Source organism: Dictyostelium purpureum (assembly GCF_000190715.1).
Source record: "Dictyostelium purpureum unplaced genomic scaffold DICPUscaffold_175, whole genome shotgun sequence".
NCBI classification, from domain to species: domain Eukaryota; phylum Evosea; class Eumycetozoa; order Dictyosteliales; family Dictyosteliaceae; genus Dictyostelium; species Dictyostelium purpureum.
The window spans coordinates 26,001-52,669 of NW_003519512.1; the positions used below are offsets into that span (position 1 = coordinate 26,001).

At 26.6% G+C, this 26,669-nt stretch overlaps 7 protein-coding genes across 7 annotated transcripts; 2 read left to right on the forward strand and 5 right to left on the reverse strand.

Annotated features, from left to right (window-relative positions):
* Positions 1–903: 903 nt before the first annotated feature.
* Positions 904–2,380, reverse strand: DICPUDRAFT_56106 (uncharacterized protein; the record flags this gene model as incomplete). The annotated part of the gene is made up of 2 exons (XM_003289394.1): positions 1,986–2,380; positions 904–1,887 (listed from the first exon to the last, which is right to left on the reverse strand). The coding sequence occupies exons 1-2, from the start codon at positions 2,358–2,360 to the stop codon at positions 904–906; spliced, it is 1,359 nt and encodes a 452-aa protein (XP_003289442.1). The 5' UTR covers positions 2,361–2,380.
* Positions 2,381–3,700: 1,320 nt separating this feature from the next.
* Positions 3,701–4,045, forward strand: DICPUDRAFT_80210 (uncharacterized protein; the record flags this gene model as incomplete). Its single annotated transcript, XM_003289384.1, has 1 exon — positions 3,701–4,045. One exon carries the CDS (start codon positions 3,701–3,703, stop codon positions 4,043–4,045), a length of 345 nt encoding a protein of 114 aa, XP_003289432.1.
* A 295-nt stretch (positions 4,046–4,340) lies between these two features.
* On the reverse strand, positions 4,341–12,449 carry DICPUDRAFT_153830 (uncharacterized protein; the record flags this gene model as incomplete). Its single annotated transcript, XM_003289395.1, has 4 exons — positions 4,341–4,578; positions 4,660–11,461; positions 11,547–11,618; positions 11,699–12,449. 4 exons carry the CDS (start codon positions 12,447–12,449, stop codon positions 4,341–4,343), a joined length of 7,863 nt encoding a protein of 2,620 aa, XP_003289443.1.
* A 1,125-nt stretch (positions 12,450–13,574) lies between these two features.
* Positions 13,575–15,256, reverse strand: DICPUDRAFT_153831 (uncharacterized protein; the record flags this gene model as incomplete). Its single annotated transcript, XM_003289396.1, has 4 exons — positions 13,575–13,737; positions 13,824–14,205; positions 14,283–14,687; positions 14,770–15,256. 4 exons carry the CDS (start codon positions 15,254–15,256, stop codon positions 13,575–13,577), a joined length of 1,437 nt encoding a protein of 478 aa, XP_003289444.1.
* Positions 15,257–17,120: 1,864 nt separating this feature from the next.
* DICPUDRAFT_153832 (uncharacterized protein) lies at positions 17,121–22,409 on the forward strand (the record flags this gene model as incomplete). The annotated part of the gene is made up of 2 exons (XM_003289385.1): positions 17,121–17,587; positions 17,717–22,409. The coding sequence occupies 2 exons, from the start codon at positions 17,121–17,123 to the stop codon at positions 22,407–22,409; spliced, it is 5,160 nt and encodes a 1,719-aa protein (XP_003289433.1).
* Positions 22,410–22,704: 295 nt separating this feature from the next.
* Positions 22,705–24,882, reverse strand: DICPUDRAFT_15488 (uncharacterized protein; the record flags this gene model as incomplete). The annotated part of the gene is made up of 1 exon (XM_003289397.1): positions 22,705–24,882. A coding segment is annotated over one exon (2,178 nt), but the record flags the coding sequence as incomplete, so codon positions are not given.
* A 589-nt stretch (positions 24,883–25,471) lies between these two features.
* DICPUDRAFT_80215 (uncharacterized protein) lies at positions 25,472–26,401 on the reverse strand (the record flags this gene model as incomplete). The annotated part of the gene is made up of 3 exons (XM_003289398.1): positions 25,472–25,989; positions 26,094–26,280; positions 26,348–26,401. 3 exons carry the CDS (start codon positions 26,399–26,401, stop codon positions 25,472–25,474), a joined length of 759 nt encoding a protein of 252 aa, XP_003289446.1.
* Between the last annotated feature and the right edge of the window lie 268 nt (positions 26,402–26,669).

Genomic DNA, 26,669 nt, shown 5'->3' on the forward strand with positions numbered 1-26,669 from the left:
TTTGGTATTCATTTTAATCTTATGCAAGTTCTATATCATCATATTGAATAATTTTTGGTATGTCTTACAATTAAGACAGTGATAATAATTTTTTCTTTTTGTGGCCGAGAGATTGGATTTTGATATAATTTCCAATTGTATTCATAATCATTTTCATCATATAACTTTTTGTTATTCCCAAAAGAGTTGAGTAAATGGGATCCTCTTCTATTATGGAACCATTGATCCTGTAACTATCTTGAATCTTTGTTTAATTTTGATTAATTTATAATATTGTTGAATAAAAATTAACAACTTAAGTATTTTTTCGATTGTTATCATGTCCTGTAATAATGATTTGTTGTTGTTTTAATTTCATAAAAAGGAAAAAAGTATAAATGATAAAATAGGACCTGTTTAATCTATTTTATCCAAATACTTTTTTTACTAAAATTACTATAACACTTTTTTTATATAAAAAAATAATTAACATAAGTAATTAAATATATCCTCTAATAAATGATTTATATTTTAGTTTTTTCCCTAAATATCATCATCCCTCCCACCTGGTGTTTTATAATTAATCTTTTAGAAAAAAATTAAAATTAAAGCTTTTTAACAAATCGTTTTATGAAAGTATAGTGTAATTAATTCCATGGTAACTGTACTTTATTGGTATAATGCGGTAGTATTATTGACTTTAATTTTTTTTTTTGGTTTGTTCCTTTAATTTAATTTATTAACGATTAATGTGATTAATTAAATTAAATTTTATAATAAAAAAAAAAAACAAAACAATATTTTTTAAAAAAAACAATATTTATAAAATTAAAAAAAAAAAAAATGGAAAATAAAAAAAAAAAATTAATCGATTTTAAAATAAAATTAATAAATATATTTATTTTAATTAAGATGTGTATAAGTTTATTTATTTATTTTTGGAGTTTCGACTGGATTCAAAAGTAAATTTTTACCAAACCAATGACCATTTAACATACCATTCCAGTAGGCAAATGGGAAAACATACTTTTTAAGAAACATTGGGAAGTAAGATTCTTTTGATTGATCCCATGGTAAAGATTCTGCTACTTCGTTACCATATTTGAACTCTGCTAAAATAAGTTTGTTATAAGATGTGGTGATTGGACATGATGTGTAACCGTCATATTTGGCCTTTAATGGGAGTCCCATTTTATGTGATATTAAATTACTAACTAAAACTGGTGCTTGAGAGGTAATAGCGGCAGCAGTCTTTGAGGTTGGTAAATTCGAAGAGTCACCCAATGAAAAAACATTATCATATTTTACATGTTGGAGGGTTTCTTTATTAACATTAACAAAACCAGAAGCTGGATCGGCAAGTGGTGAATTCTTGATAACGTCTGGGGCACCCATTGGTGGAGTAACGTGAATCATGTCGTACTTTACTGTTTTGTTGCCTTCTGGTGTTTCAAAGATAGCTTCTTTAGCATCACCTTTGATTTCGATAAGGTTGTACTTAAAGTTTTGAGTAATACCTTTTTCTTTGGCCATAGTATCAAGAGCATCAGAGTATTTCTTTACTGCAAACATTGAAACACCAGCTGTATTAAATTGAATATTGATTTTATTGGCCATACCTTGTCTTCTAAAATAGTCATCAGCTAACCACATAATCTTTTGTGGGGCACCTCCACATTTAATACCTGTATTTGGGAATGTAAAAATTGCAGTATTTCCTGGTTTCATTGACTTTATGAAATCAAATGTTTTTTCGCAGCTATCGTATGAATAGTTTGATGTAACACCATTTTTACCCAAATTTTCTTTTAATCCTTTAACTTTATCCCAATGAATAGCTAAACCAGTTGCAACAACCAAATAATCATAGTCAACTTGTTTACCATCTTTAGTTAAAACAATGTTATCCTAAAAGAAAAAAAAAAATTAATAACAATGAAAAATTTAATTTAAAAAAAAAAAAAAAAAAAAAAAAAAAAAAAAAAAAAAAAAAAAAAAAAACTTACCTCTGGTTTAAATTGAGTAACAGAATCCTTCATCCATGTAGTACCTTTTGGGATACAATCTTTTTCATCCTTTTCACTATCTTTTCTTGAAAAAATACCACCTCCAACTAAAGTCCAAAGTGGTTGGTAGTAATGTTTGTCGCTTGGTTCAATGATAACAATATCACCTTTTGATTTGAAATTATGTTCTAATTGAGACGCAACAGAAAGACCACCAGCACCACCACCTACTACAACAATTTTAGTAACATCTTTTGATTTTCTTTTTTCTTTTTCTGAATCTAATTGTGAACCTGCAATAACGCCATTTGGGAGATTATTATTTTTACTATTAATTGGTGGTGTTGTTAATGCAATAATTATACTTTTGAACATTGTTTTATTATTTTTTAACTAAAAAAAAAAAAAGTGTGAAAATAAATATTAAAAAAAAAAAAAAAAAAAAGAGATATTAATAAATGAAAATTATGTATTGTATTTAAAAAAATTAAAAAAAAAAAATTTTTGAAAAATTAAAAAAATTATTATTAACCCATTTTCGAAAAAAATAAAAAAAAATTAATTAGAGAATACCTACCTCTTTTAAAATCACGTGATAAGTTTATTGGAATATATAAAATATATATAACGATATAATTTGAAAATTTTAAATTTTATAATTGGAATAAATTTTTTTAAATACAATACAAAAATTTATATAAATTATCTGTATAAAAATATCAAATGAATATTTATTAGTTTCACTGATAAAATAAAAAATGAAAAAATTAGTAATACTGGTTAATTTTATACTTTTTTTTTTATTCAAATAAAAAATTAAATAAAATATTTTTAAAAAAAAAACCCATTCAATTTTTACAAGTCAGTTTTTACTCTTATACTATTCACTTTTGTCGTTGATCTCCCAAATGGAAGAGGTACATGGAAGAGGTATAATATTCGATTATAGATCATTTCCATGGTATTTAAACAGAAAATTAAAAAAAAATTTTGAAAACCAAAATTTCGTTGACTTCCCAGAGAATGAAATCAAAATTATAAAAAAAATAAAAAAAAATAAAAAAAACGAAAACATTTTATTTTTTTAATTACTTCCATTATAGAAACTTCTATAGATATTTTAATTTTTTGCTATCAAATAATACTATTATAGTGTTATAAATGTTATCGTTACCTTTTTAATTTTAAAAAATTATATTATAAATTAAAAAAAATAAATTAAATAAAAAAATAAAAAATAGGAAAATAAAAAAAAAATAAAAATAATAAAAATAATAAAAATAATAAAAAAATAAAAAACTTGATTTAAATGATATATGGTGGGGTAATATTAATTTTCAATTATTTTTACTCTGTTTCAAATAATTTAATATAATGTTAAAAAATTGGTTAAATTTGTATTAAAAAAAAAGATAAGTATTATTATTCATTTCAAAAGAAAATTCACATCAAAAAAAAATTCATGAATTTTTTAAAAATATCTAAAAAAATGGAAATTTAAAAAAAAAATTTTATTTTTTTAATTTAAAATAAAAAAAAAAAAAATTTAACCATATAAATTATTTGTATAATAAATCATATAAAAATTTAATAACAATAATATTTGTTACAAACAATAATAATAATATTAATATTAATAAAATAAATAAATATTACTAGTAATTAAAAATAAAAGATAGTTAATAAATAAATTATAAAACAATACAATTTATAAAATGTCTGAAGAAAAGGAATATTTTGCAGTAGAACATCATAGACAAGTTAATGACAGATATATGACATACTATTTGTGTATGTCTGATATAGAAAGATTTTCTAAAAAATATAAAAACTATGTAGATTATTTTAATAAGAAAAAAGCAGATCCAGAGGTACAACGTATTGATGAATGTAGAGCCGTCACCAAAGAATATTGGTCATATGTATGTCAATTAAAAGAAACCTATCCAAATTATTTCCAAAAGAAGAAATCAATTTTATTAGAAAACCATACCGATTTCGTAGATTTAGTTAAACCATTAGACAACGATAAAAATAATATAAAGTTATATGCCTTATAATTGAAATTATATAGAATAATAGCATAACAAAGGATCAATAATTAAATAGTAATAATTTAGTTATATATATAAAAAAAAAAAGAAAAAAAAAAAAAAGTTATATTAGGTATATAATTAAAATAACTTGTTGTAAATAAAATATTTTTTAAAAAACTTTAATAATAAAATTATATTTTATATTTTTTAAACAAACATTTAAAAATATAAAAAAAAACTAGAGTGTTTTTAACATTAATAAAAAAAAAAAAATAGTTTTTCATTTATTATATTATATATATTATTTTAATAATTTAATTTAATTATCATCATTATTTACAAAAAATGTTGGATTATAAAATACTATTGGTGTGTAAAATTCTTCTTTAATTGTTTGAATAGCAGAAACGAGGAATTGATATCTTTCTTTTCTTGTGGTGGTTGGAGTACCTTTAGAAGTTTGTTTGAGATGGTTATCATAAAGTTTAAAGAATCTATTCATAATTTCTTTTTGTTTAGCGAATGGAATAAATAATACATAGCTTATTGGTTTGATCCTAAAAAAATAAAAATAAAATATATTAATATTTAATTATATAATTAAAAAGAGTAAATATTATTTATATTTAAAGACTTACTTTAATAATAAAATTGGAATTTGTGATAGATCGACTAAATCATTATATGTAAATACAACAATTGGGTAAAATTGGTTATTATTATTGATTTCATCAATTAATTTGGTGATATGGTTATTAATTGGAGTTGAAAGATCAAAGAATTCGAGATATTTATATTTCTTTTTAATAATTGAGGGCTTTGTACCAATTTTAATGAGAGCTGAATGATATGGATGGTTTGAATGTACAATTCTATTACCAGCTGGTTTTAATGGTGTAGTGTAGAGGCTGTAGAGAGTTGATTTTAAGGAGTAATCTTTTTTAATAGCATCGGTATTTTGGGCTTTATCCATTTGAGAATAGCAGCAACTAATAAAGAGTGGGGTGGCAGGACATTGATTTTCAGATTCTTCATTGCTACTGATACTAATATAATTACTCTTCAATATATCAAATAATGATTTGAAACGAACAGTGAATTCTGGTAAGATTAATTCCCATGGGAAAATTTGTAAACTCTTTGAACAAATAAATAAAAGTGGTGATGTTGAAACATTGACGGTGGTGACAGTATCGTTCGAATGTAGTTTGGTGGATGATGAAGAGAATAAACCAAAAGGCAATGCTGATTTCACCATTGCTGATGTACTTGATTTCTTTGTATGTTGTGAGGCTTGGGTGGATGATAGTTGACTCTTAAGTTTTTCTTTTTCTGCTGGTAAAATTTCAAAGAGTGAAGAGAATGTAGTGTGTTGAATTTCACTAACAATCTTTTTACGTTCGGCTTCTTCGGCTGGGTTTTTATCAGTTGATACTAGAGAGAGTAAAGAGTTGAATGATGAAAGAATTTCTGGTGTGAATGTGATGGCTTGGTCATTGGTTTTTTGTTGTTGAGCTGAATCAAATGTTGAAAGACTCTTTCTTTCTTCACCAGAATTTACAAAGAGATAAAGCTGGAGTGGATTTTGTTCTGAACATTCACGCATTTCACGATGAGAGAAAACTTTACAAATTTGATAGGAGAGTTGATCGATTGAAATATAAGCTTTAGAGTAAGCTGGATCTTCACTACGAATCATTCTTTTGGCCATTGATACTAGCGATATTTGTTGTGAGCTATAGAATTTTCTACCAGAGCTTGAACCAACACTCATACTTCTGCCATGAATATCTGGGTTTAATAATGCTGGGCTTGGTAAATGTGGATGTGTTGATTGATGTTGATGACTAACGACATGTGTTGTGGTACTTGTAGTTGAAACACTGGAGCTATTTGAGGCAGTATCAGATCTATTAAATTCTCTTTCTGATTTATCAGATTTTTCAGAATCAGATTTATCAGAGCAATTATCACTTGGAATGTTTGGTATGGCACCTCTTCTATTTTGTGGTGGGGAGTCTGGTGGATTTGAGCTTGTTAATGGTGGAGTACCAGTTGAGGTAAATGTGGGTGAAACATGATGGGATAATTCATCTTCATTTCCTGTTGGTGGACCAATGGTTGTAGTTAAAAATGAAATAAATTCTGTATGGAAATTTTGTGTTTTTTCAATAAATTTGGGTGATGACTTGAATGAATTTTGATTAGCTCTGCTAAATGAACCAAAGAATGATTTCTTTTTGGTTGATGATGGATCGAGATGTGGATCGTTTGGTGAAGCACCAGGTGAAGCCCAATATGGACGATTACAAAGGAATAATAAAATCTTTTCTAAAGTTATTAAAGGTGAAACTACAAACGAAGCTTTTTCATTAGCATTTGAGAGTAAATATATTTCAAGATATAAAATATTTGATGGTGGTGCTAAAGGTGTTAACTCTTCAGTTGCGCCAATTCTATTAAATTTCTTTCTGCCTGAGCTTGGAACATAATGAATGAAATAGTTATCAATTTGTAAAGAAATTACTAATCTTTGAAGCGAAGCATTTATACGACTGGTTGAGGAGTTGAATGAAATTTCCTCATATTTTGATGCATTATTTCTAACTGTTCCTGGACCAGCATTAGATGGTGTTCTATTTCTACTATTATCAAGAGCGTTTTTGGTTTGGGCTCTAAAAAGACTGGCTAGATTATTTGAACTAAATGGGTGTTGTAATGGTGAAGAGCCACCTGATGATGGACTATTGCTAAATGATTGTTGTGTTTGTTGTTGTTGCGTTTGTTGTTGTGGACTACCTGCAGGGCTATTGCTACTATTACTACCACCAAGATAACTATTACTGATATGGTTTTTATATGATTGCATAACTTTTAAAATTTGTTTAATGATACCTTTATCACGAGTGGCCAATTCTTCTTGAGTAATTTTACCAATTGAATATTTTCTAATTTCATTTTTAATTGAATGGAAAGATCCCCAAATTTTTTCACCAACTTCATCACCGGTTGAAACACTTTTTTCTTCATCTCTAGTCTTTTCATTGAAAACTTTCAAATTGAGTGGATCATCTTTACCTTTACCATTTGGACTACCGGCCATTGCGGAGCCTTTGGAGCCAGGTGTACCGTTGCCGCCGCTACCACCAACTTTATTGTTTACAGAGAATGATACTTCCATACGATTCTTTTTGAAGCTTCTACCAATTGTTAATGATTTATAAGCATATGGTACATAAATTTTATCGATTTGTGGTGTTGATTCGTAACCTAATGGTTTTGAAGAATGAATTGGACGTTGTTTAGCTTGTTGAATATCGATTTCTAAATTTAAATAACTATCAATCAACATTAAATTCTTGTTGATGAGCTCTTGATCAAATGCAAAGAGGAAACGGAGCATACGTTTACAAATAGAGTAAATCTTTTTGATGAATTGGAGTGGTGCAGATTTTATAATTAGTGATGGGCCATCAAAGAATAGGGTATAGTAGAGATTTCTGCACTCATTCCAATAGCTAATGGCAAGATCACGGTCACCTTGAAGGAATTTTAATTCGGCCATGTTCATATAACTTCTAAATAATAATAAAATATTGCAGGTATCGATATTGATATCCATGGCCAATATAGCTGGATTTTCAATAAGTTCAAAACTGATATAAAATTCTTTTAATGTTTGAGTGGCTGGGTTGGATGATGCTGAATCGGTTGAATTGGTTGATGAACGAAGTGAATCTTTCTTCATCTTTCTCTTTTTCAAATCTGATAATTGTTGTTCTTGTTCGCTATCTTTTTGGATAAGCTTTGATTGTGGGAAATGTGGAAGACGTGCTACATCGTCAAATGGATAGTGTAAAAGTGCAACTGGACCAAATACACGGTCTAAATAGGTTTCAGCAATACGACTAACAGTCTTTTGAATTCTAACATCGTCACTAATAGATTTAAAGTAGTGGTAGGCTCTCTTATAACTTGCGACACATTCTTGAATTAAATCACCAGTACAATGATAATTGGTAGTTGTGCATGAGTCGACAATCTCTTTCCAGTCATCACCAGTTGGACGGAGAGTGGTTGGAAAAGTGACAAGAGTGGCATTTGAGAATGATACTAGTTTTTGTAAAACTTTACCACGAATATAGAAATAATGACCTCTGGCATTTAATGATGAGGTTGGGCATGTTTCAATGGCACATTCGATACAAACCAATGCCTCAGAGAATTTATTGGAGTGATAATAATTTAAACAATTTAATTCCCAGTACTTTAGATTACGTTCGGTTTTATTACCACTACTTCCACCATTACGGAATGGTCCAGAGTTTTTAAGATTTCTATTTGCCCCACTGCTATTTGTGAATGATGAACCAGATGAGTTTGATGAGGTTGATGAATTTAATGATGATGGGAAATGTGGTGAATCATCATTATCCAATTGTGATAAAAGACTTGTGCATTCATCAAACCATTCCTTTTTAGTATAAGCTTTGGCCAACATGAATATTAAAGAATTTAACTTTCCGTGTGGCAATGGATGCTTTTTCATAAACTCTAAAAGACTAAGACCCTTTTCGAAATGATAGCTTTCTAAATAGAGTTGAGCCATTTTAAGTTGGAATTGGAAGAAAATTGGATTATCAAATCTTGGTGTATCTGGAACTTTGTTGAGACTTGAAGAGATTGAAACTTCAGATGATGATGGAGATTGTGATGGTTTTGATAGAATAAAGTAAACTACCTTTAAATATTCTTCGGCTTGTTTATAGTTTCCTTTTTCCCAATACAATGTGCTAATAGTTTCACATAGATAAATAATTTCATTTGTTTTACTTTGTGGATCGTCTTCTAAATAATTATTTAAAATTTGTCTGTAATAATAAATAGCTGATGGTATGTCATCATTTTCTCTGGCTAAAGCTGCAACTTTACGTAAGAGTGAACCATATTCTTTCTTTTTTCTAATATTATAATTTAATAAAGCATTATCGTAGGAGATAATAGCATATTGATATTTAAAGTTGTCTAAAAGTACACTTGCATAGCTAATTGAAGCATTTGCTGCTAATTCTGATAATACTAGTGGTAAGCCAATGGCTGGTTTATGGCAATTGTCAATAATATAAAGACATTCGAAAAGGAACTTCTCTGCTAAAACAAGATCGTTTAAATCTACAGCATTTAGACCTAAAGCATAGGCTGCTTTAGCTTTAAGGAATGTTGGAGGAATTTCTGGATATATATCGGCTAAAAGTTTCATACGATGATTTGCATCTAATAATTCGATACCACCATTTTGTACATCAATGTCCGAAATGTAAACTTCGTCCGTTAATCTTTTAGTGGTCAATGGTGAAATACCATTCAAATGGAAATGAATTGCGACTAATGATCTAACAACTGCATTCTTTACACCTGTTTCTAAAAACTCTTTATTTGAATTAACTGATCTATAAATATGTTGATTTGAATTTGATGGTGAAAGGTTATGTAAAGAACTTGTGGATAATGATGCTGATACCGAAATTTTTGATGGTGTCGATTTAATTGGTGATGGTGATGGTGACGATATATTATTGTTTTTATTAATGGCGCTATTTGGATTATTTAAAATTGATTGGCAATATTGATATACTCTAATAAATTGTCCAAGTGGATTAGTTTTCTCTTCTTCCATAGAGGAGAATTCATTGGGTCTAACTCTAAATTCTGGTTCTTCATTTTCGCTAGAGCTTGAATCTGTACTAATATCTTCATCATCACTATTATCATTGGCTCTATTTTTATTATGTAAATGGTGAGAGTAACATTCTGCGACAATGATATCGACATGGGGAGCATTGGTAGTTGAAAGATTTCTTAAACCTTGATACATATGTTTATATGATGCATCTTCATCGATAGTCCAAAGCTTTGATGCTAAATAAAGCATTTGAAGTGCATAGTGAAAAGTACTTTCTTTATCCTCTAACTCTTGTCTTCTTTGTTTCTCGGATGGTGCCATTGATGGTGGTAAAACTGTTCCACCTAGACCTTGTCTGCTATAGTTACTCGATGAAGCAGCAGCAACACAATCACGGAGATCAGTAAAAAACTCCATAATTGTGTCCCAACATAGATCATCATGTCCAAAAATATGAAGAGTGTAACAAAACTCTAAAGCAGCATGAGCCCAGACTTTTGGATTCTTTTTATTTTTAACTTGGTCTTGTGCGTAGTCATTTCTTAACTCTTCAATAGATGAACGTTGTGGTACAACCCTAAGAGCACGGTCTTCACCTTGTAATTGTTTAATAATAATTCTAGATAGCCATTGAGAGAGTGCTTCTTCGTGAAGGAATGGGTGACCATCTGGAGTGACCATAGAATAAAGGTATGATGGCTTTGGATATTTTACAATTTCAAAGTTTTGATTATTAATAGTATCTAAAAGTTTATAGTGGTTTGACATACGATCTTTACCATTATTATTAGCTACAGCTGGGCTTTGACCTGCCAATTGTAAAACTGGTCTTCTATCTTCCTCTTCGTCCAAACCTAGTTCGGCATCCCAATCTTCTTCGTCTTCATCAGAGTTATCGGATGAATCAAAATCGATAGCTGTAGTGTTATCTGCTTCCTGTTGTTGTTGATGTTGTTGCTGTTGTAATTTCTTTAATTCATTTAATAGTGATATTGATTCAGTTTCTTGTAATTTAATTGAATTAATTAATTGTTGATTTATTATATTTAAAATGATTTGTTTATTATTATTGTTATTATTATTATTAATATTATTATTGGTGGTAGTAGTATTACATTTTGATAAAGAAAATATTGAACGTTTTATATAACCCAATGCTAAATCATATTCATTTAATTGTTTTAAAGTTTTTGACATTTGAAAACATGCTATGGCTATATATCTCCATTCCTTAATCTTCTTTTGATTTTCGGTATTTAAACATTCTTTATTGTGATTATGTTGTGCACAGTGTGAAAATAATACAAGACGTAATAATTGTTCGAAATATTTGGTTGAATATACAGGTGTTTCAGTAGTTTGATATGCTAAACCTAACTCTAATAGTATTTTCAATTGAATTGGTGATTGTATTGATTTGTCTTTATTGGAAACTTCTAATGCTTTCTTTAGATATTCTGTAGCATTGAAAATATTGGCCATTGTCTTTGCTGAAATACCTAAATTATAATAGAGCTCCAATTCATAGGCGTCATTATTTTCATCGATTGGTGTATTAAAATCCTCCTTATAATCTTGATAAATCTTATTAGCAGTACTAAATTGATTGAATGCAAATATATTTTGTTGTTGTTGTTGATAAATTAAACCAAGCTCGTAATAACTCTTTGAAATCTCTAATTTATTATTATCACCTTTTAATTCTTGTAATTCAATAAATGATAATTGATTATCAACTTTCTTTTTAAATTCTAAATCTAAAGGGAAAAAAAAAAAAAATGAAAAAAAATATTAATATTACACTAAAAAAACTAAAAAATAAATAAATTAATGATATCCTACCTGTTAATAATTTTGGGATATTATTTACTGGTGATGGAGGTATTTGGAAATTTGATTCAATATCGGTACCAACTAGAAATGAAAAAAATAAAAAACAAGTTAATATTAATTTTTAAGTTTTTAATAATATAATATAATTAAATAATATTTACAATTTATGAATGATAATAACTCTGTAACTGTATGTGAAACTTTATCTGAAGGTATATTTACACCAGACTTGGCTCTTGATAAAATATTTATTGCTGGAGTTAAAATTGATTTATTTTCACTTTCGGAACTATCATTGAAAACAAAATCATCATCCCATTCAGTTTTAATTGTTGGATCTGCTCTGATACCTAAAATTTTCATTTGTGGTGCTATTGGTGAACCCATACCGCTAGTACTTGAGTCCCCAAAATCGGCATCCCACTCGTCTGCTACTGATTCTTTTCTTGCCTGTAATACACTTTTTGAAGGTGATTCTAAATGGCTATCCCAATCATCATCGTCATCATCCTCTTCACTAAAATTTTGTATGCTAGTTGTTAAACCTGTTCTTTTTGGTGTTGTAATTGATGATGTTGTGGCTGTATTTGCTTTATTGGTCGTGCTACTTGTTGTTGTTGTTGCAGCCGATGTTGATGAAGTTGATGTTTTTAATGCTGGTTGTAAATTTAATTTATTAAAACTGCTGCTTTTACTATTTGTAATTCTGTTATCATTATTTGTTGATAAACTATTATTATTACTACTATTATTATTATTATTATTATTAACACCTTCCATTAAATCTATTTTTGATTTTTTCTTTGATAAATTTCCAATTGTTAATTTTCTTTGTAAAGAAGATGTCATTTGTTGCTGTGATTCTGTTGAATCAATTTCGAAATCGGCATCCCAATCTTCATCGTCACTCATTTTTATCTTGAATTCTATATATATTGAAAATATATATGTTATATAGTGTGCTGAGTATTGTAAAAAAAAAAAAAAAAATATATTAGGTTTTTTTTTTTTTTTTTTTTAATTTTTTAAAATTTATTTATTGTGTGAGTGGTGTTTTGGTTGTTGTTTAATAATTATTTGTATTTTGAAAATAAATGATAATTTAAATGCTAATTATTTATTATTATTATTTTATTATTAATATTAAATAATAATGATATTTTTGATTTGATTTTTAAATTATCAATTATTATTGCTGATAGATAAAAAAAATAGTATATATCCCCATAAAAAAAAAAAGAAAAAGAAAAAAAAAACAAAGATTTATTGGTGATTAAAGTGTGTTTATTTGTGTTGTGTGAATATTATTAATTTTTTTATTTTTTAAAAAAAAAAATATACAGAAAATTATTATTATATATACAACAAACAACAATAATTATAATAATGTTTTTTAAATGTTAAAATAATTAATTGTATGTATGTGTGGATTGAGAAGGGGAAAAGAGCGAGAGAAATATATATTATTTATATTTTCTTTCTGCTTGATCCTTCATATCATTAATGATGCGAGTTTTTTATATGAGAAAAAAATTTATAAAAAAAATTTTAAAAAAAAAATTTTAAAAAAATTTAAAAAAAAAAAAAAAAAAAAATTATAAAAAATATTTCTTTTTTGATTTTTTTTTTATTTTTTTTCTTTTAATAAAGATAATCTTTGCCAAAAAATGAATTTTTTTTTTTAAAATCACCAAACCCAATTGGGATTTTGCATATCTTTATTGTGTGGTGTTCAAAAACACAACACAATAAAATGCGAAATTATAATATGGTTGTATTTCATTGTGTTTGTTAGAATAAAAAATAAAAAATAAAACAGTAAACAGATTGCATTTAAATAAAAAAAAAATCCATATTTTTTTTCTCTTTTAAAAAATTGATTCTTAAAATAGAATTTTTTTATCTGTTTTTATTATTTATTTAATTTTACAAAAAAAAAAAAAAAAAAAAAAACCTACCTATAATTAGTTTTTTTTTTTTAATAAATATTTATACATTATTATGATTATTACTATATATTATTAATATTATTATTTTTTAAATAACCTTGTCGCATTTAGCAAGGAGTACCCAAACAATTCCACCACTAATATAGAATGCAGCAGACATTGAAAAGATTTGATCCCAAGAACCATTGAAGGCTTCTAATAAAATACCTGCAATTAATGGACCTAAAATACCTGGAATAGTAGCAACAGTACTATAAAAATAAATAAAAACAATATTAATATTAACATATATTATTAAAACAATCAATTATTAACATTTTTTTAAATTAATACAAACTTTGTGATACCCATAGTAATACCAGCGTAACGTGGTGAAAGATCAAGTGTAACCATTTGTGTGCCACCAGCGTTAAAACCATTGCAACAAATTACAATTGTTAAAAAGATAATTTTAGCAGATGGAGTGGCATCTTTAAGGAAAGCGGCTAAAAATAAGAAAATACCTGGGACAATAGATGCAACGATACCAAATCCTTTACGAATAAAAATTTTACGGACACCCTTAGCCAATAATTTATCAGCAAGTAAACCAGAACCATTACCAATAACAAAAGATAACATGTATGGAACGGCATTGTAAAATGCATATAAGGTACCTTTATTATAACCAAGTAAACTAAATAAATATGTTGGATACCACATTAATAATAAATAGAAACCTAAAATAAAATAAATAAAAAAACTATTAATACCAAAATAAAACATGTTGTATTATATAAAACAATGAGATATTTACCCCAACTTGTTACTAAATTATAATATAATAATGCTAAAAGACCTCTTGATGTTAATAAAGCTTTAAGAACTACTGGGAATGGTAATTCAGGTTCCTCTTTAGCAGATGCTCTATTTTCTTGATTAAAGCTTGCGCCATTTGGACTAAAGAAATCGTCTTCGGCATTGTTTGTTAAAAGTGGTGAGGTTTCAGTTGAACCTTGCTCTTCATTGTAGGCAATGAATGCGACTTCATTTGGATGAATTCCAATTGGTACGTCTTTTGGATGATCACGGATGAAAATCAACCATAAGATGGACCAAATCAAACCAGATCCACCAAAAATATAAAAGGTTGCTTGCCAACTAAGGTAATCTAAAATAATTGGTGCTACAAAATCAATAAAAATTGTACCAATATATACACCTAATAATGAAAAAAAAAATTAATATTAATACATTATACTTTAATAGGTTTTTTTTTTTTTTTTTCTTATATAATTATTTACCTGACCAAATTGAAGCAGCGGATGATGATCTTTGTGAGGATGGGAACCATCTACTAATTAACCAATTTAATGTTGGGAAAGTGATACCTTGGGTTAAACCAGTGAAAATTCTAATGGCAACTACAGCACCCTTGCTTTTGGCAGCAACTGGAATTAAAAGAGTAGATGCAATACTGAGAGTTAAACCAACTAACAAAGTTCTTTTACCTCCAAATCTTTCGTTAAAAAATTGAGCCAAGAGCTGAGTGGCAACATAACCCATGAAAAAACTTGATAATAATATACCTTTGAATGTACTGTCCCAGCCATACTGCTCGCTCATATCTGTAATACATGTACTAATGAGTACACGAACAAGATATGCAAATGCCAAACCTAAAAAACCCAATATTACCAATAAAAACCTTCTTGGAAAGTAATAAGGTGGTGTTGGAAACATTACACTATAGTCTACTGCATTCTTTGATTTCTTTGAACCGTTGGTCATATCATTTTCTATTTTACTGACCATTTAATGAATGGATATATATAAAATTATTATTATTATATAAAAAATATATATAAAAAAAAAATATAAAAAAAAGTTATCAATTATATTACTACTACTACTATATGTTATACTATTACTATTACTATTACTTAATACTACTATTATAATATTATACTATAATCTATTATTATTATTATAAATATTTATTATTATTACTACTATTATTACAATGGAATATAATTTTTAAATTTTATTTTTAAAATTTTTTTGAAAAATTAAATTTTTTTTTATTTTTTTATTTTTTCTTTTTTAACAAATATTTATGTATTTTTTTGTATACAGAATTTGTGAGTTTTACAAATAAAAAATAAAATTGTATTTGGCCAAAAAAAAAAAAAAATAAAAAAAAATAAAAGATTAGTTGGGTAACCAAAATGATAAGTTTTATTGTGTCAAAAAAATCAAAAAAAAAAATTAAAAAAAAATAAAAATTTAAAAATTTAAAAAAAAACTATCACATCCTGGGATTATCCTTTTTTCATAAAAAAAATAAATTTAAATAAAAATATTATTCGAGAGAACCAGACGATTCTTTTTTCTTTTTTTTTTTTTACCAAATACTGTTTCAATTGGTTTTTATGTATTTTTTTTGGTTTACATATACTTTCATCATCACAAAATAATTTTTTTTTATTTTCCCATCAACACAGATTTCTTTATTATTTAAATTATACGAAAAAAAAAAAATAAAATAAAAAAAAAAAAAATAAAAAAAAATAAAAATACGAAAATTTCTGGGTGTCACTCCAATTACACAATGCCCAAAAACAGTTTTTCGAAATTTTACTCTAATTAATAATAAATAAAATTGTAACATAACAATCAAAAAAAAATAAAAAATAAAAAAAAAAATAATAATATTATTGACAATACACACTGAATTTTTAATTTTTTTTTCAACTTAAAAAAAAAAAAATTAAAAATTTTAAGTTGTGTAATGATAATTTCATTTTCGAATTCTATTGAAAAGTGGTTTTGAAATTTCCATAGTCATTTCATAGGATTTTGACATCTCCAAAATAATTTTTAAAAGAAAAGTCATTGGATTGGTGATGCATATGAGGATGGAATTTTTTTTTTTTTTTTTTTTAATTTTTTTTTTTTTTTTTAAGATTGACAGTTTTACGGTATTTGATTTAAATATTTTTTCGAAGCTTTGAAGTTAGTTCTAAATGTAACTATTATTTTCAATTAATTATATAATCATCTTTGGATTTTATTTCAGCAGATTACCATATTGACTGTAAATAGATTCGGATCTTTGAAGATGCAAGTGGTATTTACAGCTCGTTAATATGGGATATTTTTATTTTGAGAAACTAGCAGGAATTAGTCATAATGTTCCTGTGTGGAAGTGGAATATGAAAACTGTAATCGATGATTGATTTAGTTTTTTTAGTATTGTTTTTAGTTTTGTTTTAATTTCACCATTAAAATTTTTTTTTTTTGGTTTTTAAATGGGGTGGGTGAAAAGTGAATTTTATTATAATGATCCATTTTAAACTAAAATAAATAATTTTAGTATAACAATTAACAAATATATTTTATTCATATATATAAGGTTATTAAATTCATATTTTTAGTTTTTTTTTTTATTAATAGTTATGCCATGCTGGCTATTACCCTAAAAAACGAACCTAGGTTAGATAACCTTTGATATCATATCGAAAAAAAATTTAAAAAAAAATTAAAAATAAAAATTAAAATTTTTTTATTTTTTTTTTTTATTTTTAAAATTTTTTTTTTAAATTTAATTAGTTAGTAATAAAGATAAAAATATGATATAATATATATAAATACAATGTCATTTTTTAAATCTATTAAAACTAAAATAGAGGAAACATTAAATCACTCACCTCAACAACAATCACAATCACAATCACAATCACAACAACCTCAGCAACAACAACAAAATACCAAACCATTATCAGATTCAAGAAATAATTCAACAACAAATTTAAATAATTATACATATAAATACGCCTATAGTTATGATAACTTGGGTGATAACAATTCATCAGTTACAAAAAATCAAATAAAGGAAAATACAGATAATTCATCATTAAATAAACAAATAATATATGCAACAAACGATTATGGTGATAAACCAACAGTAAATAGTAATAGCAATGATGATGATAATAAGAGTACAAATGATAATAGTGAAGAAGTTATTATAAGTAATGATTATAGTAATGATGACCAATTTATAGATATTTCAACTATACCGAAACTAGAATTGGATGATAATGAACAGTATGAACGTATGTATTTGTTTTTTTTTAATTAAACTTTGGTTTTTTAATTTAAATCATTAATTTCTTTCTTTTTAGATTTTATTAAAATTTGGGGCAGTGGTATAAAAAATAAAAAAAATCAAGTTATTTCATTTTCAAGAGATTTTTTAAAAGAAAAAGTTGTATTTATATCAACAGGTGCAATACATACATCAATTATTACAGATAAAGGACATTTATATACATGGGGTGATGGGTTATTGGGTAAATTGGGACATGGTACATTGGAGTCTTATAGCGAACCACGCTTGGTAGAGTTTTTTGAAACTAAACCATCTTTAAGAGTTGTGTCAGTGGCAAATGGTGGCAAACATACAGTTGCATTAACAGTTTGTGGTAATGTTTATTCATTTGGTGGTAATGATAGTTGCCAATTAGGTTTGGGTAATATATCTTCATCATATTATAGTACACCCCAATTAGTAACATTCCAATCACCTCAATCATTATCAAATTCAAATTCATCCTCGCCTATTATAATGTCAAATTCAACATCAACACTATTTAATAAACAACAACAACAATCTAGTAATAAAATCGATAGAATAATAAAATTATCTTGTAGTACAAATAGATCAGCTGCTATTTCTAAACTTGGGTATCTTTATACATGGGGTAGAGGTGATAATGGCAGATTGGGTCATGGCGATTCTTTAATGCAATCAACACCAAAGCAAGTAATGTCATTACACGGCCATACTATTGTAGATATGTCTTTAGGAGGGGGTCATTCAATGGCGCTTACAAAGAGGGGTGAGGTATTTTCATGGGGACGTGGTGAAAATGGTCAATTAGGTCATGGTACTTTTACATCTCAACAAATGACACCAAAACAAATTCAAGCATTTCAAAATAAAACAATAAAGGTTATTTCCGCTGGTGGATACCACTCAATTGCTATCGATACTAATGGTAGTATGTTTGCATGGGGAAGAGGTGACTATGGTGTGTTGGGTGTAAGCTCATCTTTAGATTCATTGGGTGATATAAATTCACCAGTATTAATAAAGTCTCTCAACAATAGTAATGGTAGTAATAATAGTAATAGTAGTGCTGGGGAAAGATTTATTAATGTTTCAAGTGGTTTCCAGCATAATGTAGCACAAACTGAAAATGGAGATTTATATTCATGGGGTTGTGGGTCTGGTAATAGATTAGGTTTAGCAAATGAAGAAAATCAATTAATACCAAAAAAATTAAATGATAGATCAAATAATTCAAAACCAGCTTTCTTTTCGTGTGGAGAAATTATAACAATAATAGTTGAAAAAAAATTAATCGAAAATAGTGATACATCAACATCCACACCAATCAATACAAGTTCTGGTATAACGAAAAGTACAGGCGATGATAGTAAAGAGTTAGTACTTCCAAAGGAATATAGCAGTGAAAATTTAAATGAAATTGGTAAAAAATTATCAGGATCATTAACAATTAGTGGCAATGCATTTAGTAGCTCACCATTACAACCATTAGTATTAAATCCATCGCAATCAAAAAGACCATCATCACCAACCCCATCATTTGTATCATTAGCCAATGAAAAGCATTCACCCGTTAATGTTTTATTAAATAATACACAAAATTCATTAATTGAATGGATGACCAATGTTTCAAAATCAAAGCAAATTTTAAATATAATTCAAATTAAACCAACTACACAATTAGTAAACTTGGGGCTATCATTAGAAAAGAAAACAAAAGATTATGATGATACATTACGATCACTTAAATTATCTGTAAATAAAATTTTAAAGTCAAATAACAATAATAATAAACCAAATGAAATAGCACAGGATATTGAACAATTAGTTAAAACTAGAAATCAATTGGGTGAAGAGTTAATTAATGAATATAAACAATCAGTTGAATATTGGTCAGATATTAAAAAACAAAAAGAATTAAATTTATTGCAATTAAATAAAATATTAAAATATTTTAATAATAATCAACTAAAATCAAAGCAAGATCAAGAGCAACAAGAAGAGCAACAAAACCAACTTTCGTCAATTGAGATTCAAAAGCAAAGTTTTTATTTAATAGAAAAGTTAAATTCAAGTTTAATAAATTTCTGTAATAACATAATTGAAGGTAGTAATAACAATAGCGAAAAGTTTGAATCTCTTAGGTTATCAATGGAGGAAATCCAATTAACAATTTTAGAAACACTCAAGTATGGTGAACGTTATAGCGAAATTTTAAACACTCAATTAATACAATGCGATGGTTTAATCAATGTCCACAGAGGTAAAGAGTCCGAAATAGAACATTTATTATCAAAAAGAGTTGAAGCTCAACAATTATTAGAACAGCGCGAAAAAATTAAATCTGATTATAGATCATGCAAAAGAAATAGTATCGAAATTGGCCGAAAAATTGAAGTTTTAGAATTAGACTCTGACGATAACAATTTAAGTGAAAGTGACAACGAAGATGACCCATCACCATCCACGTTAAAGTCAAATAATAGCCATAATAATATCTGCATAAATAATGAAAATCAATTAACATCATTAAAGGATCAATTAGTTAAATTTAAAAAGGATGAGCAAAGATTAATAAATTTACAACAAGAAACCAATGATTCACTTTTAAATATTATCGATAAATATGTACCAGAGTTCAAAATAAAACTAAAACAGCAAGATAAGATTTCAAATAGAGTCAAAGATACAGGTCTATTAGTCTCTGAAAGGAAATTCCAACATTACGATATTTTAAAGACTTTGGCAACTCATCCACACAATGTATATTTAGCAAGCTTTGATGATCAAACTGTAGTATTAAAAGAATTTGGAATTGGTGATCAATTAGGTAAACAAATGTTTATACGTCAAGTGTCTTTAATGAAATTAATGAGCCACAAGTGTATAATGCCAATTCAAGCTGTATTTTATGATAGAAATGCATTTATGCAAATGGAGTATATTCCAGGTGGTAATTTAATTAATTGGTTATTAAATAATAATAGTAATAATAATAATAATATAAATATAAATAATCAGCAAATATTTAATCCAACAAACCAACCAACATTTAATAGAAAACCCTGGGAAATTCAAAAAATGTTTCAACAAATTATTCAAGGAATTGCTTATATGCATTCAAATTGTATTATTCATAGGGATTTAAAATTAGAAAATATATTAATTAGAGAAGATGGTACACCAGTTATCAGTGACTTTGATCTTAGTAAGGATATTTCAATTTCATCTGCTAATGCAACATTATTTAATGGTGGTACTGAACTATATAAAGCTCCAGAAATGAAAGAGCAAGGTGTTAAAGGTAATTACTCTACAGATATTTGGGCATTTGGTGTTATGCTTTATAAAACTCACTTCCCTAGAGCAAGGGAGCCTATATTATTACCTGAAGAAGAGGCTGTACCAATGCCATCGTTAATCTATCATGGTGGCGAGCAGCAACATCAGGTTGATCAAAGATTATCATCTCTTCTTTCAAGCATTCTTCAAAGAAATCCACAGCTTAGACCATCTGCACATCAAGTTGCTGTTCATCCTTATTTTGTGACTTCGTTGGTTGAAGATCTACTATCATCTAGAACTCTTATTGATAGCCGTGAAAAAATTGCTGCATTCAGAGCTCATGTTTCATCATTATCAGAAATGGCGGAGGAAATGGGTGAATCAATTCAATTAACCTTGCGTCGTGATAAGATCGTGTCCGAGCTATTCCAGTTTTTCCATAAAAAAATAGAGCAAAACAAACTATTTTCAAGATTAGAGGTATCTTTTCAAGGTGAAAAAGGTTTGGACCATGGTGGATTGCTATCTGAAATGTACTCTTTATTATTTAATGACAACCAGATTATCCAACAAGTAAATCAAGAATTAGAAAATATTCAACAACAAGATCAACAACAGCAATATGAATTTAAAAGTATATTTTCAAAGAGATTTAATTTATTCGAAACCAGTGGAACAGATTCACCATTTTTTTTATTAATTTCGGGCGAATTATTTAATAATGAAAATGACAAATTGAATAACCCACTTTATTCAACACTAAAAAGCGAGCAAGCTATATTCAAAGTTTTAGGTAGAGTTTTTTTAAAGGCAGTTATTGATGGCAAACCTATACCAGATGTTTTCCCACCTTCATTCTTTAAATATTTACTCAACATTAAACCAAATCTTCAAGATTTAGAAGTTTATGATCCACAATTAGCTCTTAGTTTTAAAAAAGTTTTAGTATTGGACAATATCGAAGATTATTTAACAACTACATTCGAAGGTTTAATCGAAGGTGGCGAAAATATTGAGGTTACAGATTCAAATAAAGAGGATTTCATTCAAAAAAATATAGAAAGAGTATTGGTAGATTGCAGACAATCAAAGCTAGAAGCATTTAAATCTGGTTTCATGTCTATTGAAAGTTTAAATGCCCATTTTGCTTTATTCTCTCCAACTGAATTACAGTTATTAATGTGTGGTAATACTTTAGTAGATGCATCAGTTTTACAAAAAAGTTTTAAATTTATTGGTTTCCCAGATTCAAGCAACACACCCAAATTCTTTTGCAAAGTTATTGAAGAAATGTCACAGGATGAATTACATTTATTCCTCAGATTCCTTACTGGTATGGTAGTAATTCCATTACAAGGTCTAGAAAAACCTTTATCAATTATAAATGTTCCTAAAAGTGAAAAGCTACCTTGTGCTCATACCTGTAGTTATCAATTAGATTTACCAGACTATAACGACTTGGATTTGTTAAAAAGAAAATTAATTCAGATGTTAGAATGGGTAGAGGGTTTTGGTTTTATTTAATAGAAATACAAACAAATAAAATTTATTTCAAAGTTTGAAAATATTTAAAAATTTCTTGGGTTTTTATGGGTAACAAGCATTTTATTTATTTTCCATATGGACACAGGCCGATTATACACAAATACAGATAGTTTTTTTTTTTTTTTTAATTTTTTTATCTTTCAAAACTATGAAAACAAATAAAATAAATAAAAATTTATTTTCTTATCACTTTGTATTAAAAAAAATATTTTATTTGTATTTTTTTATTATTGTTATTTAAAAAAATAAAAATAAAGGTTTAAGCTTCATTAATTTTATTTAAATTAATCTCTTTACCATTAACTACAACTATATTTCTTTTTCTTCCTCTATAAATTGAAACAACTATGACAGCTATTGCAAAAGCAATAATAGGTAACACAACACAAAGTGCAATTTTCCAAGATTCGAATTTTTTACCACAACTACCACTGATTGAAAGATTACTATCGACTAATACACCAAAATTTGGATCAATAACTGCTGATGTTTTAAAATTAGAAATTGAAATAGCTGTATAAACATTTTGAATACTTTTTGTTTTATCTGAATCATTTTTTGAATCATCTTTTGATACCGATGGAATACCTATAGACTCTTCCTCTGTTAAAACCTTAATGTCACTTTTAATAATTCTATCATCAATTCTCATACGATTGCTGAATGTACCAACCAAAGTTTGACCATTAACAAGAGTTAGTTTTACTGATCTAATGGAATCACCATACATTTGAATATTTTGCTGACCTGTTAAAGTTTGAGAATCACATTGTTCAGTTGAAATTTGTGATTGGAATATTAATTGCAATGAATTTACTGAACTGTCGAAATTCCAGTTGCTGATTTCAACTTGATATTTAACAGAATTTGGTAGAAGAGTGATATTATCACCATAAAAATCATAAATCATTTCTAGATTTTCATTTGAATTAATTGTTAAAAGTGCTTTAATTATTGCATTGTTACCTAATGTTGTATTAAATAGTTGCTCTGTGTTTTCATTTATACTTTGTTCTAATTTCCAAATTGATGTAGTTAAGTTATAAACTTTTATTGGATTATTTGTAATATCTAACTCTCTTATTTGTGCTAAACCAATGTCGAATTTAGAATCATTGGTTTCAATGATGGATGTGGTGTTATCGATTATGGGTGGATTTATTTGGCCATTGTTTATATTGGAGCAGTCAAAGCCAGAGTACCCCTTTTTACAGTTACATTTTCTAGTTTCTTCAATACAAGTGCCATTTCCTGAGCACACTTGACCATTAAAGCCTTTACTTAAAGCACATTCATCAATTGAATACATAAAAACATCACCACTACCAACTGGATTAGAATCAGGAGAATTTTTGGGGCAGGATACTGTAACTCTGTGGGTTTTAGTTAAACCCTCAACATCAGAGTTAAAGGTGCATACTATTACACCTTCATAAAAATCCGTTGATTTTACTACACAATCACTCCCACCAATTGTAACATTTGGGTAAAAGCAAAAAGATTCACCTTTAATAGTAATATCCTTGGGTGTACCATAAAAAGATGGAGATGCGCTTAAAACAGATGGTGGAAGATAAAGATCAAGATAGTTTTGACTTGTGTCTGATTCAGAAGGAAATAGAGCGTGAAAATTTAATCCATTAGGAGTTGGTTCTTTATAATCATCCATTATACAAGTTGCATTGTATTCTTGATTACCCAAATATTTAACAATTGTTATATTTTGACATGGAATTGGGGTATATAATGATAAATCATTATAACCAAAATTTAAAGAATAGGTTGTAATATTCTTTTCATTAGATGGATACAATCCATACCCCTTAAATCTAAATACTCCTCCTTTACGAGGAATCTTTTCCCATGCTAATGTATTTAAATTTACTGATATCATAAAATTTTGGGTTATAAAATCATTAGACTTTGAGTTTTCACATTGTAAATAAGGATACCCTCTGATATATTGAAATTCTGAATCTGGATATTCAAGTCTTGGACTTAAAGGATCAGGGTTTGTTGGTATTTCTAAAGGAGCAACGGGTACAAGACTTATACCTCTTAAATATGTTGTATATTGAGTATTGTTTAAATAACGGCAATATACATATAAATTATTTGTGGTACTATTTTTTTTAACACTATCATTGTTTAAAAAGATTGGAGTTGCAAAACCAATTTTAGCATAATTAGTTGTAGAGACACTCTGAGATACGATTTCAAGTCTAAATAATCTTTCGCCCCAATAAGCCGAAAGTTGGTTTTGGTCAATTACGAATTGATTTGTTGCGGGCATTGTAAAAACTGTTTCTTCCCACACTTCATTTGCTTGAAAAATATAAATTTTGATATTATTAATATCACTTGGGGCATCTGTTGTAAATATTTTTAAATCATCATTTGAATTTACCAAATAGCTTGGTTCGGTATTAATAATTTTAAATTCACATTTTATAAAATTACAATAATATAATATTAAAAATAAAATTATAAATAATTTATTTTCCATTTTTTGTGATTTGCTTTAAAATAATAAAAAACTAAAATATTATTGCATTGGTTTAAAAAAAAAATAAATAAAAAAAATAATAAACACTTAAACAATAAAAAAAAAAAAAAATCATTTTTTTAGAAAAAACGTGTCAAAATTTAGCATCGAAGGTGGGAAAAACCTTTGATGGTTTTATATTTTTTTTTCAATTCCATATGCCCAAAGAAAAAAAAATCTATTGAAACACAAACGCCATATGTATTTATTTTAAATTAACATTATTATTATAATTTTTTTTTAAATAAAAAAATAAAAATTAAAAAAAAATAAAATTAACTGCAAGAAAAAAAAAAAAAAAAATCACATGGCGACTATCGACCTTAACTATTGAAAATTTAAGAGTTTTTTTCTTAAAAAATATTTTAAAATAGAAAAATAAAATGGATAATAGATTAATTGATAAATAAATAAATAAATAAATAAATAGTTTTTTTTTATTGAGCTAGTTTTAATATATTACAAAAGCTTAATGATTTACAAATTATTATTATGTTTAGTTTAGTGGTGTTTTTCCCCTATAGATGCCAAGGCTAATTTTTGGTACTCTTTTATTTACACTCTCACCATCGCTTCCTGTACTACTGTTATTATTATTAATATTATTTTCATTATTGCTATTTTTATTATTATTTATATTTATATTATTGTTTGTAATATCTATCATTGAGTTTAATGGTGTTCTATATAACATATCACTTTTTGGGCTATTGCTTAACTTCGAATTAAAATTATCTTGCGAAAATGGTGATAGGGGTAAACTAGAGGTTGGGTATTGATTAGAATGTACAGGTGTGGATGGAGCATTTTTATTATTACTATTATTACTATTATTACTATTATTACTATTATTATTACTATTATTAATGTTGTTAATATTGTTGTTTATAGCTGAAGTTGGAATAAATGATAAACGAGAATTGCCTATTTTTGATACTTCGGGTTCTATTGGTATAATATTATTTGGTATACTTAATGAAATACCTGTTAAACTTAGTAACGATAAAAAATGATCTTTATAAATAATAATAGGGCAATTAAAATTAATTTTTGAATCTTTTTTTTTTTAATAAACCTATTAATTATAAATATAATTAGGTCTTGGATATTCTACTTACAAAAAGATAATTGATTATTATTTGATACCAAAAAAATTTCAAAATCTATACTGTGATGACTTAAATTTGGTTTACTTTCTTTATATTGAACTAAGTCTTGTTTATTTATATAGCCTTTAGATCCAATATCCATATTATTAAATATGGTTTCAAAGATTTTAATTTCTTTTTCATCAAACCTGTTATTCTAATGATTATAAAAAAATTTGTTAATATTAAATTTAATATAATTTTATTTTTAAAAAAATAAATACTATTATGAATATATCTGTCTCTTTAGAGCTTGAGCTAAAAGAACTACTAACCATTTTTATTTAAATAAATAAAACTGGTATAGCGACTGTTGTTTTTTGTTTGTTTATTTGTGTGGAATAAAATAATATGAAAAAAAAAAAAAAAAAAAAAAAGATATTTTTTTTTTTTTTAATTTTTTTAATTTTTTTATAATTTTTTTTTCAAATAAAATTTTAGAAAGTGCGCAGAAATATGTGTGTTATCGAGATCTTTTATTATTAGAAAATTGTATGTCTTTTGAAAAAAATATAAAAGATTTTAAAAAAATAAACAAAATAGATT